General features: G+C 45.0%; 1 protein-coding gene across 1 annotated transcript; it reads left to right on the forward strand.

Moving 5' to 3' along the window:
* Window positions 1-6539: 6539 nt before the first annotated feature.
* Window positions 6540-13390, forward strand: LOC119309506 (AT-rich interactive domain-containing protein 4-like). Its single transcript, XM_037585498.1, has 16 exons — window positions 6540-7559; window positions 7659-7896; window positions 7985-8173; window positions 8642-8695; window positions 8891-8979; window positions 9070-9325; window positions 9427-9483; window positions 10245-10276; window positions 10646-10781; window positions 10856-11026; window positions 11281-11880; window positions 11976-12113; window positions 12221-12319; window positions 12625-12725; window positions 12814-12904; window positions 12980-13390. The coding sequence occupies exons 2-16, from the start codon at window positions 7726-7728 to the stop codon at window positions 13115-13117; spliced, it is 2322 nt and encodes a 773-aa protein (XP_037441395.1). The 5' UTR covers window positions 6540-7559; window positions 7659-7725; the 3' UTR covers window positions 13118-13390.
* The last annotated feature ends 8 nt before the right edge of the window (window positions 13391-13398 follow it).

Below are 13398 nucleotides of genomic sequence, written 5' to 3' on the forward strand. Positions count from 1 at the left end.
ATTCCCAAATAGGGATTGTCGACGTGGCAAGTCGTAGTGGGGATTTCTTTGTTTTTTCTTTTGAGAGAGAGGGAGACGGCCGTTTCGCTGCGTAAAAGGTGGCCCGGCCCAGTGCGACGGCCCGTTTGTTGATCTAGTCGAGGAGAGCATCCCATGTCTTCTCATCTCCCGCGACGGCAATGGCGATAGGCGGCGGTTGATTGATGACATCGGTGACGATCGTGGCGGCGTGCAACGGCAAGCGACATGCTAAGGTATGTCTCCATCGTCCTCCTCCTCTGGGCACCATTTTTTACCTCTGTGTACAACCTTAGGGTTAGGGTTGGAGGGGCGGAACGTGCTGTGGGTTTGTGGGTAGAAAGACTGGATTTTGGTGCGATTAGGGTACCTTTTTGCATTGAAATTGTTCGTAATAGCACGAGTAAGTGATGTTTCTTTGTTTATTTCAGTTTCATCATGGATCCGACGGAGATTTTGAATGTTCGATTCCATTTCGCTGGCGAGTTCATCGGCAGTAATGGTCCCAATATACAGTATGTGGGGGAAGATGAAGAGATGTCAGAGATTGAGAGAGATAAGCTGTCACTCCAAGAGGTCAAAGGCTTTTTGAAAGATCATATGGAGTTGAAGGAATCTATGAAGTTCTATTTTCGGTTGCCGGGGAAATCACTTGCTGATGGCTTGATGTTTCTGAATTATGACAGTAGATGTTTGCAGATGGCAGAGTACACTGAAGTGGGAGGAGTAGTAGCTCATATATGTCGAGTACCATGGAGAGGACGACAGTGAGCATAGCAGCAGTGGTAGTGATTTCAAAAAAATATGAGATCATGGAGCTAAGCGATGATGATTTTGCACCTGACATTGTAATCAGTGCAGACACAGTTGAAGGTACTGAAAATGTAGTGATTGTTCCTGATGTGATCATTCCTGATGACAGTGGTGTGATCACTCAAGTCATTATCAGTCCAATGAAGCAAGTTCATGGTAGAGAAGGGAAGTGGCAGCAGAGAATGTGCAAGATGATGTGGTAGCCTCTCAGTTTCCAATATCTCAGGTGTTCAATCCAAGTGAAGCACCAGAAACAGCAGCTTCTGATTCAGATAGTGAATCTGATTCAGACCCTGAATATGAGCCTCACGGTGAGGACAACGGTGAAAATTCAGAGGTTGTGGAGCTCCGAAGGCATGCTAGGAAATTCAAGAAGAAGATGAAGGACACGAAGAGTTGGATTGGGAGATCATCCAATGATCTTGTTCCAGTTGATCTGATTGCAAATATGGAGGAACAAATAGAAGTAGAAGAGAAGGAGTGGGATTATGATTCATCTGATGAGGATTACTCATACGATGAAGACTCTGTCAGACAACAAGTGAGAAGGAAGAGCAGGTTTCCTAGATACAATAATGAGACAGAGATTCCACATTTCAGCTTGACGATGGTATTCAGAAGCAAGAACCAGTTGGTGAAAGCACTGAAGAGGTATGGACTGGTCACCAAAAGGAGCATCGTGTTCCTTAAATCAGAGTCAGATAGGGTTAGGGCCATATGTGGATGGGATGGTTGCCCTTGGCTGCTCTATGCTTCAAAAAACTCAAGAAGCAGCAGGTTCCAGATAAGCAATTTCAATGATGAGCACCATTGTGCACATAACAGAAACAACAGGCTTGTGACTGTGAAAGTTATTGCACAGCGGTACGAGCATTTTATTCTAGCTAATCCTATGTGGAAAATTGAGAGCATGAAGGCAACAATACTGCAGGACATGTGTGCTGATGTGTCTCCTTCTAAATGCAAGCATGTGAAGAAGATTGTTATGGAAAAGTTAATGGCTGGAATGAAAAGTGAGTACACAAGGGTTTTTGACTACCAAGAAGAGTTGCTTCGAAGTAATCCTGGTAGCACAGTTGCAGTTTGCTTGGACCCAAAAAACATGGATCAGAACATTTTTCAAAGCTTTTATGTGTGCTTCAATGCATTGAAGTTGAGATTCAAGGCTGGTTGTCGGAAAGTGATAGGTTTAGATGGTTGTTTTTTCAAAGGAGCAGTCAAAGGAGAGTTGTTATGTGCCATTGCCCGAGATGCCAATAACCAGATGTATCCAGTGGCTTGGGCAGTCGTGGAGCAGGAAACAAATGAGAGTTGGAAGTGGTTCATTGGGTTGCTTATCAAAGATATAGACACATCAACAATAATGGAGAAGGGTGGGTCTTCATTTCTGATCAGCAGAAGGGTCTTATTAATGCCATGGCAGATTATCTACCAAATGCAGAGCATAGGATGTGTGCTCGACATATCTATGCGAATTGGCGGAAGAAGCATATGGCGCATGACTGGCAGAAAAAGTTCTGGGCAGTGGCTAAAGCATCCAACAAACAAGACTTCAACTATTATAAAGCAAAGCTTGCACAATTGACACCAGAGGGTGTGCAGGACATGATGAGAACAGAGCCAGGACACTGGGCTAGAGCTTTTTTTGCAGTTGGTGCCAACTGTGAGTCAGCTGACAACAACTTGTGTGAAAGTTTTAATCATGCAATCATTGATGCCAGGTTTTATCCTTTGATTTCTATGCAAGAGAAGATCAGAAAGAAAATATTTAGTAGAATTCAGGAACAAAGGGAGAAAGGTGCAAAGTTCCATGGGAAAATATGCCCAAGCATATTTAAGAAATTGAAGAGCAGCATAGCAAGGACACAGTTCATGGAGGTGCTCTGTAATGGCAAAGACGGCTTTGAAGTGAAGCTTTTAACTGGGAGAAGGCAGTACACACTGAGCCTTGAAAATAGGACATGCTCACGTGGTTATTTTCAGTTAGCACGTCTGCCATGTTCTCATGCAGTTACTGCTATCTACAAGTGTAAGAAACTTGTGGAAGATTATATTGATCCTTGTTACTTAGTTGATACCTTCAACAACATATATGAGCATTGTCTAGAGCCTGTAGAAGGTGACGAACTGTGGCCAAATTTCTGCCAAGCCTAGGCCTCAAGCTCTAGGTTATGTGCGAATGCCAGGCAGGCCAAAGGAAAATGCCAGGAAGAGGGAAGAAACTGAAAAACCGAAGCCTACCAACAAAATGAGCAAGCATGGCACTATAATTACTTGCTCATTGTGCCATAACACTGGCCACAACAAGGGAGGCTGCAAGAAAAACCCAGACAGAGGCAAGAAGAAGAATGCGCACCTTGTGAAGACTACAAAAAAAGGAAGGCATCAGATGTAATTTAGCATGCCTCTACTGAATTTACATGATTTCTAGTGATTTATCTCGAATTTAATTTATCTGGAGTTTAATATATCTTCATTTTTGTGCTTGTAGCAACCTGGTGAATCATCAACACAACATGCAACACCAACTGCACCACCAACTTCAGCAGCAAGGTCAAATGCAGCACCAACTGCAACAACAAGGTCAAAAGCAGCCCAAACTGCAGCATCAAGATCAAATGCACCACCAACTGCACCAGCAAGGTCCAAGAAGATAGTAGCTGGAACATCTGCTGGAGCATCCACATTTAAGCCTCCAAGAAGGACGGCAGCTGGAACATCTGCTTGGACACATGGTGACACAACAAAGAAGACAAAGAGAGCACCTGCATCATCCCTTCCTAGCTTCAAGTTCCTTACTGCTAGTGGCAATGTGTAATGGTGCCAAGTATTATGCAAACATTAAGGCTATGTAATGTCGCAAACCTTCAACGGCATCAGCTTTTGTAATCTATTGCAAACATGGATTTGATGTTGCATATGATATCTACTTATAATTGCCAGACATATTTGCTATATATTCTGTGTGTACTCTCAAATTTGCTATATGTTTGGTGTGTACCTCCATTAAATGGCTGAAAAATGTGTTATGTTCTGCCATGGTCATGTCAATTTTTTGTTGCTCAATTGACAGATATGAAAAGCATTTTCGTACATTCAACTTAGAATAAATTGTACAAACCACGGTTTGTTCAAACACTGCATAAAAGTGGATACACTGAGTACATAAAACTGCATACACTGCATACACAAAGCTCTCAAGTCACTACTTATGCATTCTTCTTCCTCAGTTCCGACTGTGGTTGCATCTTCAGAAATTGCCCTCCCAACTGTGGTTGCGTCTTCAGAAATTGCCCTCCCAACTATGGTTGCATTTGCAGTCATTGCCTTCTCCCTTCAGCTTCCAAACCTGGTCTCTCAAATCCAGAGGGCAGGACGATGGCGAGGTTCATCTTCGGCCTGGTGGAGCTCGGCATCAGCGCCACGGTGCACCTGCTCTTCGGCCTCTACGTCTTCAGCACCGTTGTCGCCGCCGACATCTCGCAGGCCGCTGCAGCGGCCTCCGGCTTCCCGCTCCTGCGCCGCCCCGCTTACCCCATGCCCGCTTCCGCCGCCGCCGTGGGGCTCCTCGACGTCGCGGCGGCCGGGGAGAAGGACGAGCGGAGGCCGGTTAGGAGGACGAGTGGAGGAGCGGAGGAACCACAGAAGAGCTCGAAGACCACATCACGCCGCCGTGGAATCCCCAATCGCCTCTGCCCTCGCTCTCGCTAACCAATCGCGATTTGATTTCGTTCCCCAATTCCCCAACGATTATAAGCAGAACGGTCAACACTTACATCGCTGGCCCACCACTAAGTAAAATCCCAGCCACGTCACGTTTTTTAACTGCAAACCCTGTCAGGGTCCAAATTAGACCGGGATTAGTGAGTTGAGAGTGACGATTTCAGGGATTTGGACTTCGGGGTTCGATTTCGCTAGCGCCTACAAGATCAAGATTTGTTTTGGACTTTTCCCCCTAATAAATGAAGCTTTGCATGACACTACACATATGTTAGTACCCACTATGAAGATAGTAACATAGTCTAGGATAGTGTGTACGTTAGTAGTGTAAGTTACTCTTCACTGTGACTAGTCTAAGGGAGAGAGAAACACATGGAAGAGGAGAGCTCATGACCTCTTCGCGCTACAACTGCAATAACTGCTTTGTCTAAGCGTCATCACTATCGCTACTCCCTTCGGGAGTCGATACCACCGATCTCGCTCGACTCCGCCGCCACTCCCAAACTTCTCCTCTCGGCACTGCCGACCATCACTACTTTTTGTTGTTGCCGTAGGGGTGACGGGGTGAGGGTGAACAACTAAGGGGAAAAGCCGAGCAGTGCGGATAACCAGGAGAGGAAAAAGAAGAAGAATTCAATGATGCACAATTCAAATTTTTTTACATCTAAACATAAGTTGGGAATGGTGCTCGTTTGATTCAAACTACCAATGTTTCACGCAAGCAACCAAACAACAAAATTGGCCTTGAAACTCGATACAATGTCCTGGGATACCTGACATTAGGAACCAATGCGACCAAGCCCTCCAATGTCTATGTCCAAACGGTGCCTCAGGAAAACTCACGGGTTAATAATTTAGTATATCTACCAAGCACACTGCATATTCGAATTTGACTACGAATTGGCAATCATATCTGCAAACTACCATAAATGCAAAAGAGAAAAAGAAAATGTAATAGCCAATGTGAATTCAAAAAAAAAAACACGAGACGCAAAGTGACTAATATCCACATCATATTTTGTCTGACAAAGCATTTTGTTTTTTGCAGAATTTTTCCAACGAAATTTGGATATTTTTTTACAACATCCACACAATTTTTTTTACGAACTAGCAAGATGCCCGTGCATTGCACGGACACCAAGATGCATTTATTTTACAAAACATCTATTGTGATTGACCCATGCAGGAGTAATCCCATGTGTAAAAACTAACGACATCGGCATGTTTATATAACTCAGCACGTACACCATTGATGCAGATCCTCTCCGACACTGACCTCCACAAGCACGTCGACGGCACCGTCCCTGTCCCAACACCTCAGACTATGCGGAGTGGGGGAGACGAGAAAGAGGAGAGATAATGTGAGGAGGAGTGGGACGTGGTGGTGGTTGGTGGTCGGACTGAGCGGAGGCATGTGGGTGGACGACGCCGTCAGCGGCCACCATGCTAGATTGTTCCAGAGGCTTTCTTTTTTAGTTGCTCAACAATAAGGTTGTGGGAGATAAGGATGAATGAGGAAAGACCTTATCTGCAAATATGGAGAGAGAGGTGCAGATATTGTTTTGCAAAATTATCATAATTTGCTTTCTATCCATTAGATATATATCGGACGGTCTATATTGCAGGATGACAAACATACCAGCATCATCGACTTGGTTTTCTACAAGCAGAAGATAAGACATGCAAAACTCCAGAAGAGCACATGGGCTGCTAGTGGGCCCACCCCATGTATATGTGGCAGGAGACAAATCACAAGCTTCTCCTATGATGGGACCCACAGTGCGCAGAGACAGAGAGCAGAGCAGCACACGTGAGCCGTGCCTGCCCGCCCGCTCGCTCCATCGTCCGGGACGGACATTGGGCGAAACGGATCAAACGGGTCCTCTCCTCCCCACGCCACGAACAACCACGCAAGCACGAACCCAACGTCGCAGCCAGCAGCCGAGGAGGGGAGTCCCATCGTACGCTGCACCACGCCTCCAGCACAGACTCCACCCCGATCCGATGGCGATCAAATACATACTACGACTTCCTCTACCCTACCAAGACCAAGGCCAAGACCAAAACCAAAACAAAAAGCAGCAGCATCCACCCGATCGGGGCAGCCGGAAACACAAAAGAAATCCCCCAATCCCATTCCCGAAATCCCGTCTAATTCTAATCTAATCTTTTAAGTTTTCTGTTTTTCCTTTCCGTCGCCCCGAGCAGTAATGAGGAGGCAGCGGCAGAGAAAACGAAAAGCGCCAAGAGAACAACAACAACATCAACGCACCAGGCGGCCGCAGCATCATCATCGACGGAGGAAGCGCGGGCAGATTAGATGCGCGAGCAAAGCGCAAAATAATCCATCCATCGCATCCCAAAGGGAAGGGAAGGGAAGGGAAGGGATAGAGAAAGAAAAAGTCCCCACTGCCCGAGCCGTCAAAATCCAATCTTTGACGGGGGACGCCTCGCCCTCCCCTACTGTTCTCCCCTCCGGTTTGTTTTGTTTGCGGCTCCGCGATAATTATTATTGGCAGGCAGCCCCGGGTTGGTGGTTGCTGCTAATCAGGCTGCCGCTGCCTAATCCGCGAATCCCCGCGTGATTCTCATCCCAGTTTGGTCGGCTTCTTTCTTTCTTTCTTTCTTGGAGGTTCCTTGGATTCATCCGTTCATCGGGCGGGCGTGCGGGCTCGATCGGGATGGGCGGGGGCTGCTGCTGCTGGGTTGGGCTCGCGTCCAATTCCCCACCACCACAACTAGTACGCTTCTTTTTTATTGTTCCAGGAGTGGGATTTGCCTTTGCGCTGTGAGAGAGAGGGAGCTATTTCCGCGATTCTCATTAGGGCTCCTCCCTCTTCGTCTTCGTCTTCTCCCCCACGCTTTACTCTTTCGTTATCCTCCTTTGCGCCCCCCCGAATCCAATCCTCCCCCCTCCGCCGCTCCCCGTCCGGATCCGGGGCGCTCGTTCTCGATTTCGCCCGCCCGCACCGCCGGCCCCCGATTCGGCCGCCAGAATCCGCCTCCTGGTATGTTTCTCGCGCCGATTTGACGGTTCGTGCCTCAGATTTGGTCGGATTTTTCGGGGGATTTGTGGTCTGATCCCCCCTTCTGTTTCGCGGTTGCAGGGTTCCATGAAGTGACGCCCCCCGAGGTTAATTTCTGGGTCTTTGCAGGGAGTTTTTGCTTGCGGCCATGTCGCAAATCCAGAGCTTGTCACGGAGCTGCGTGCTACTCGCGGTGCTCTGCGGCAAGCACGCCGATAAGCAGCAGCAGCGTGCGCCGCCGGGGAGGTCCGGGCCGGAGGCGAAGCGGCTGCGGCCGTCCTATCCGTTTCCTGAGCTCAGCTCGGCTGGGAGGTTGGAGGTCAGTTAGTAGCGTCCTCACTTTGTTGCGCCTGGGGATGGAAGGATTTTGCTTGGTAGCTCACATGGAAGGGGGCTTTTCGGTGCAGGTGCACACGCTGGTCAATCCAACGCCGGAGCAGTTCCTCGAGGCGCAGCGGCTGGTGCAACCCAACTTCTTCTACATCCAGGGCCAGCAGCTGGAAGATGAGGAGATTGGTTCGCTCGTCTGGGGGGACGCCGACATGTCTGACCCGCAGTCGTTTGTCTGTCTCATCAGCCCGCCGTTCCCAACAATTGTAAGCGCAGAAATTTTCTCTCAACTGTCTGCAATGCTATTTATTCCGTGGTTGACTAGTGGCGGCAAGTTCAAGTTGCAGTGCTGTTAGCTGTTGATGGAATTGACTTCCTAGTTGCATGATACTCGCTGACATGTTTTGGAGTTAACATTCTAATTCCATGACTAATCTATCCCAACTTGTTTGGGACTGAAAGGCTTTGTTGTTGTTGTTGTTGTTGTCGATTCTAGTTCCATAACTGCAATAAGACAGTTTGTCTAAGACTACCCATGCCACTAGGGTAGCTAATGTCTTCTCCATTTCATTGCATGATGTACATATTAGCTATTATGTTTTCACAGGCAGATTTCCTCTCCATACTGCATTGGATTTTCTTTGCCTTGTGCTACTGTAGTCTGTATCAGATTCTCTTGATTCTTTTTGTCTGTGTGTGGGTGACGTTAACACTGCGGCTTGGTTATAACACAGGTTTATCTGGAGGTTCCTATTGGTGAAAAACTTGCCCAAGCAGTTCACTCAAAGGTAGACACATTAGTCTTTGCAATATTTTGCCCAAGCAACTAGAGTCCCATTGTCCATTTCTCTGAGTGTAGTTGGAAAGGTTGCGCACAGAAGTATCTAGTAACCTGTCTTAAGTTTCACAAAAGAAGTTCACTTTATTTTAGTTATACAATATTGTAATTTGCTAAATCATTAATGCTGGTTGTTTCATTTCAGGGTATTCCATATGTAATATACTGGAGAAATTCATTTTCATCTTATGCAGCATCCCATTTTCGCAATGCATTGTTGTCGGTAGTTCAAAGGTACTGCCATCCCCTTTTCACCTTTCATTAGCATCATATGTCAATGACATGTAACAAGACATGTAACAATCTGTTTATGCTTGAATATAGTTCGGTGAGCCATACATGGGATTCCTTTCAGCTTGCTCATGCATCCTTTCGACTATACTGTGTAAGAAACAACCATGTTCAAAGTGTTAAACTCGGCCCTCGTCTACTTGGGGATGCTCCAAAGGTAAATGTAGTCACCCCCGAGAATGAAATGGCTGAGGAAGAGGGTTCTTCTTCTGAAGTTTCCCCAGCTATAAAAATATATGATGATGACATCAACATGAAATTTCTTCTCTGCGGAGTACCAAGCACGCTGGTAAGCTTCGATATATTAGACGTACGGATTATCCACATCTCTTGCATATTGTTTGTTACTCGATTCAACTATGTCTTAATTTCATCTCTATTCTTGTGCAGGACTCTTGTTTGCTGGGCTCATTAGAAGATGGTCTGAATGCTCTTCTAAATATCGAAGTATGGAGTAAAGCATTGTAGTTCAACAATACTTCTTATCCTCCACGTCCTTCTATGTATGGAATAAACATGATTTCTGAGTCATGGAACAAATGTTCAACTATTTGCTAAAGGAAAAAAAAACGTGGTATTACAATTCTAACAACAACCTTCATGACAATCTAAGGAATCTTGTTTACAGAAATATGATTTGACTAGGTTACATTTTGTCAAATCTGTTTTCTCAATTACATGGATGTTATCACATTTACACTCTTGCTCAAAACATTTATGCTCTTGTTTCAAGAGCCAGAAGAAGCTACACTCCTCACTGGACAATGGTTACAAGCAAGGACTACATAAAAATAAAATCCATCATGATGTGCGGCACCAAACACTGCACGTAAATGAAATACTAGATACGCAGCTTGAGTTCATTCAATTTGTACACAAAACAACAAGACTAGTAAGAAGATGCATCCTTTTGTCTTATATGTGAAGTGGCAAAACCAGATTACATTTTGATGTTATGATCAACACACATCCAAAAACACCGTACTATTTAGCTATTTCTTTTACTACTTGTCGGTAAACACATGGATGCACAAATAAAACAAGGGACCAAATAAAACAAATGTGCTAATCTTAGATGCTCCAGGATTTGTTCAGCTAACTCTTTATCTATCAATCTTTGTGCCACTTCTGTAATTCTGTTTGTTTCACTATACTTTTCATATGTATTATTAATAGCTCTATGTAACGTTTGATTCTGTTTTGGACAGATTCGTGGGAGTAAACTTCAGAACCGAATCAGGTGTGTTGATTTTCTGTCTGTTGGGGTTGAGAATTCTTACTTGATAACCTTCCTGTAGAGTGCTGAGTCAAGTTTATTTGCTATACATTATGTATTCTCAGCTAGCTCTACTATTGTTGCTTATTGTTCTTACTAAATGAAAGAGAGGGAGGGGACAAGTAGATTATTATTAAAATGAATCGGTGAGCCTTTGTTGGTAGAGTTGCTAACTAAAAGTACATGTGTACTAGTTCCTTTGTAAATATTGGGGTCACCCTGTGCAAGAAGTCTTTCCATCTGCAGTTTTTTTTTCTGCTGCCAACTTTATCTTCGTCAAAGATTCCTTTGTGGGTAAAGCAGAAACTGATTGGGTGTTCTCATATGTGGCAGTGCTTCTCCACCGCCTCTTGAAGCAGCGTCTGTACCACGTGGAATGGTTACCATGCGTTGTGATATGACTACTTGCAGTTCTTCTCATGTGTCACTTCTTGTTTCTGGGAGTGCACAAACTTGTTTTGATGACCAGGTACAGATTATCCCATACTTGAGACTTTCTTGACTTGACCACACAAACCCATACGGTGCTTACTATGTCTGCAGCTTCTAGAAAGCCATATAAAAAATGAACTCATCGAGAAGAGCCAGCTAGTCCGTGCTCTACCGAACAGCGAGGATAAGCTCTCATCGACCGAGCCTTTCACTTCTCTGTCCACAGCTTGTGGTGCTTCTACCTTTGAAGTCTGGATGACCCTTCCTAAGTGGGCAGCACAGGTTGGTTTAATAGATTGAATGCAACAGATATGCAACAGATTTGAATTCTATGGTGTGCTGATGTGTGCATTATCTGTCATCGCTTGGTTACTTCTATTCGTATTGTCTATGCATGTGATTCAGTTTGCTACTTCTAATGCTCCTATTATGTGGACTCCTTATGACCTTTTTTTTATGCCTCACGCCTGAGTTGTTTACATATGAATCAATTTTCGTCTATATCTGATGACTCAACATTATTTTCTGGAATTTAGGTTTTGAAGCATCTAGCACCAGAAATTTCATATAGAAGCCTAGTTGCACTTGGAGTTGGTTGCGTAAATGCTACTCCTGTTGCTTCATTCGAGAGACAAGATGCAGACCGCCTTCTTTTCTTCTGCACCGGTCAACGGAAAGATTCAGCCGGTGAAAGTGGCCCATATTTTCATCTGCCAAGATGGTCAGCCTCCCTTACCAAGGACAGAGCAAAGACGGGTTCAGAATCAAAATCAAATTTGTTAGGTGTGAATGGAACTTCAGAGGACAGGAAAGCTCCAGTTGAAGGGCCTTCCTCACTGACATCCTTCAAGGGAAAATTGAAGCCTGCAACTATGAGGCCTATTCCTCACTCTCGACAGCAGCAAATGCACCCTTTTATGGGTTTCCCTGAAGCTAACGTTCACGAAACTAGTCAGGCCAAGCCAAACTTGCCAGTTGCTCCACCTGTGAAGCACCATAATTCAGCACCTGCTTCTACAGCAGCGCATAGGAAATCAACTTCAGGGCCATCTCATGCTCAATCGATCATTCAGCTGAATCCTCTTCCCATGAAGAAACATGGGTGTGATCGGTTGCCTATCCAAGTGTGCTCCGAGGTATGCTTCTTTGAGCTTGATGAGAACGAAATGTCTCTATACTAAGACCACTACACCAAGCTAGAATAATGGGTCTGTTCTTTGACCTTTTGCAGGAGGACTTTCTGAAGGATGTCATGCAATTTTTAATTCAGAGGGGCCACCATCGACTCGTTCCTCATGGAGGTCTAGCTGAATTTCCTGATGCAGTCCTTAATGCAAAGCGCCTTGATCTCTATAACTTGTACAAAGAGGTAATTCTGCACTTCTGCTTACAGCGTACTCTAATGATTAAAGAGGTGCAAATAAATGTGCATTTTGTTAATCATTGTTCCCTAACAAAGGTTTTTTGTTTTTTCAGGTGGTGTCCAGGGGTGGCTTTTATGTGGGCAATGGTATAAACTGGAAGGGTCAAGTCTTTTCGAAGATGCGAAACCACACTGTAACAAATAGAATGACTGTACGTATCCACTATTCACTTCGCTTAGATAGAATTATTATTGCATTTTGTTATATCCTTTAGCTATCAATGCTGAAGTTCAAGGGAACAACCTTGTCGGCCATTTCTAGAAGTATTTTTCCATTTCAATTTTGAACATGTGTTAGCTTAGTTTTGATCTGGTCTCCATGATAACAATTAATTGCTACCTTCATTTTTTCTCTGAAATTTCATGATCACTTCTATTAGCTCCCTTCATAGCAAGTTAGCTTTACTGCTGCTGGTCGAGTGAAATGCTGAACGCGTTCTAATTTTGCTATATTTAGGGTGTTGGGAACACACTGAAAAGACACTACGAGACTTACTTGCTGGAATATGAGCTATCACATGATGACGTGGATGGGGAATGCTGTTTGCTTTGTCACAGGTCCGATCCTTTCTGCCATTATGTTTGCTTTGGATTTCAAGTTTGTCACTGTGAAACCTAACACCATCTTTGTACATAATAATTTCAGTAGCGCTCCTGGAGATTGGGTGAACTGCGGTTTATGCGGCGAATGGGCTCATTTCGGCTGTGATAGACGGCAAGGGCTGGGCACTTTCAAGGTAAAAACTTGTCCTGTACCATCGCCACCCCCTCTCCATGATAACTCGTCTAACGATCACTCTTCTTCCTTGCAGGATTACGCGAAAACAGATGGGTTGGAATACATCTGCCCGCATTGTAGTATAGCGAATTACAAGAAGAAGCCTCCTCCGCCCCAGAAAGTAGCCAATGGGTTTGCGAATACCGTGCTGCCTGTATCACGGAATGTTTAATCCTCTTCTTTTCTTGCTTTTCCTGTTTTTCGCCTCTCTGCCCTAGGTTTCGGGGTGATGCGTCGGTGGTAGGGTATAGGCCTGATAGAGGGGGGAGGCTTTTGTAGTGTTGATCTGTATTATCCCATTAATTTGGTTCAGTGTAGGAGCTCAAGTCTTTTATAGCATGTAACAACCGACAACACAGGGAGGCTACTTACTGCTGTAGTTGGCCAGATTCAGTGTAAGCACCTGTTGATATAAGTTAATCTGTATCCCCGGTTTCCATCGCCAGACTGCTT

This window comes from Triticum dicoccoides, chromosome 5B (genome assembly GCF_002162155.2).
Source record: "Triticum dicoccoides isolate Atlit2015 ecotype Zavitan chromosome 5B, WEW_v2.0, whole genome shotgun sequence".
Lineage (NCBI taxonomy): Eukaryota > Viridiplantae > Streptophyta > Magnoliopsida > Poales > Poaceae > Triticum > Triticum dicoccoides.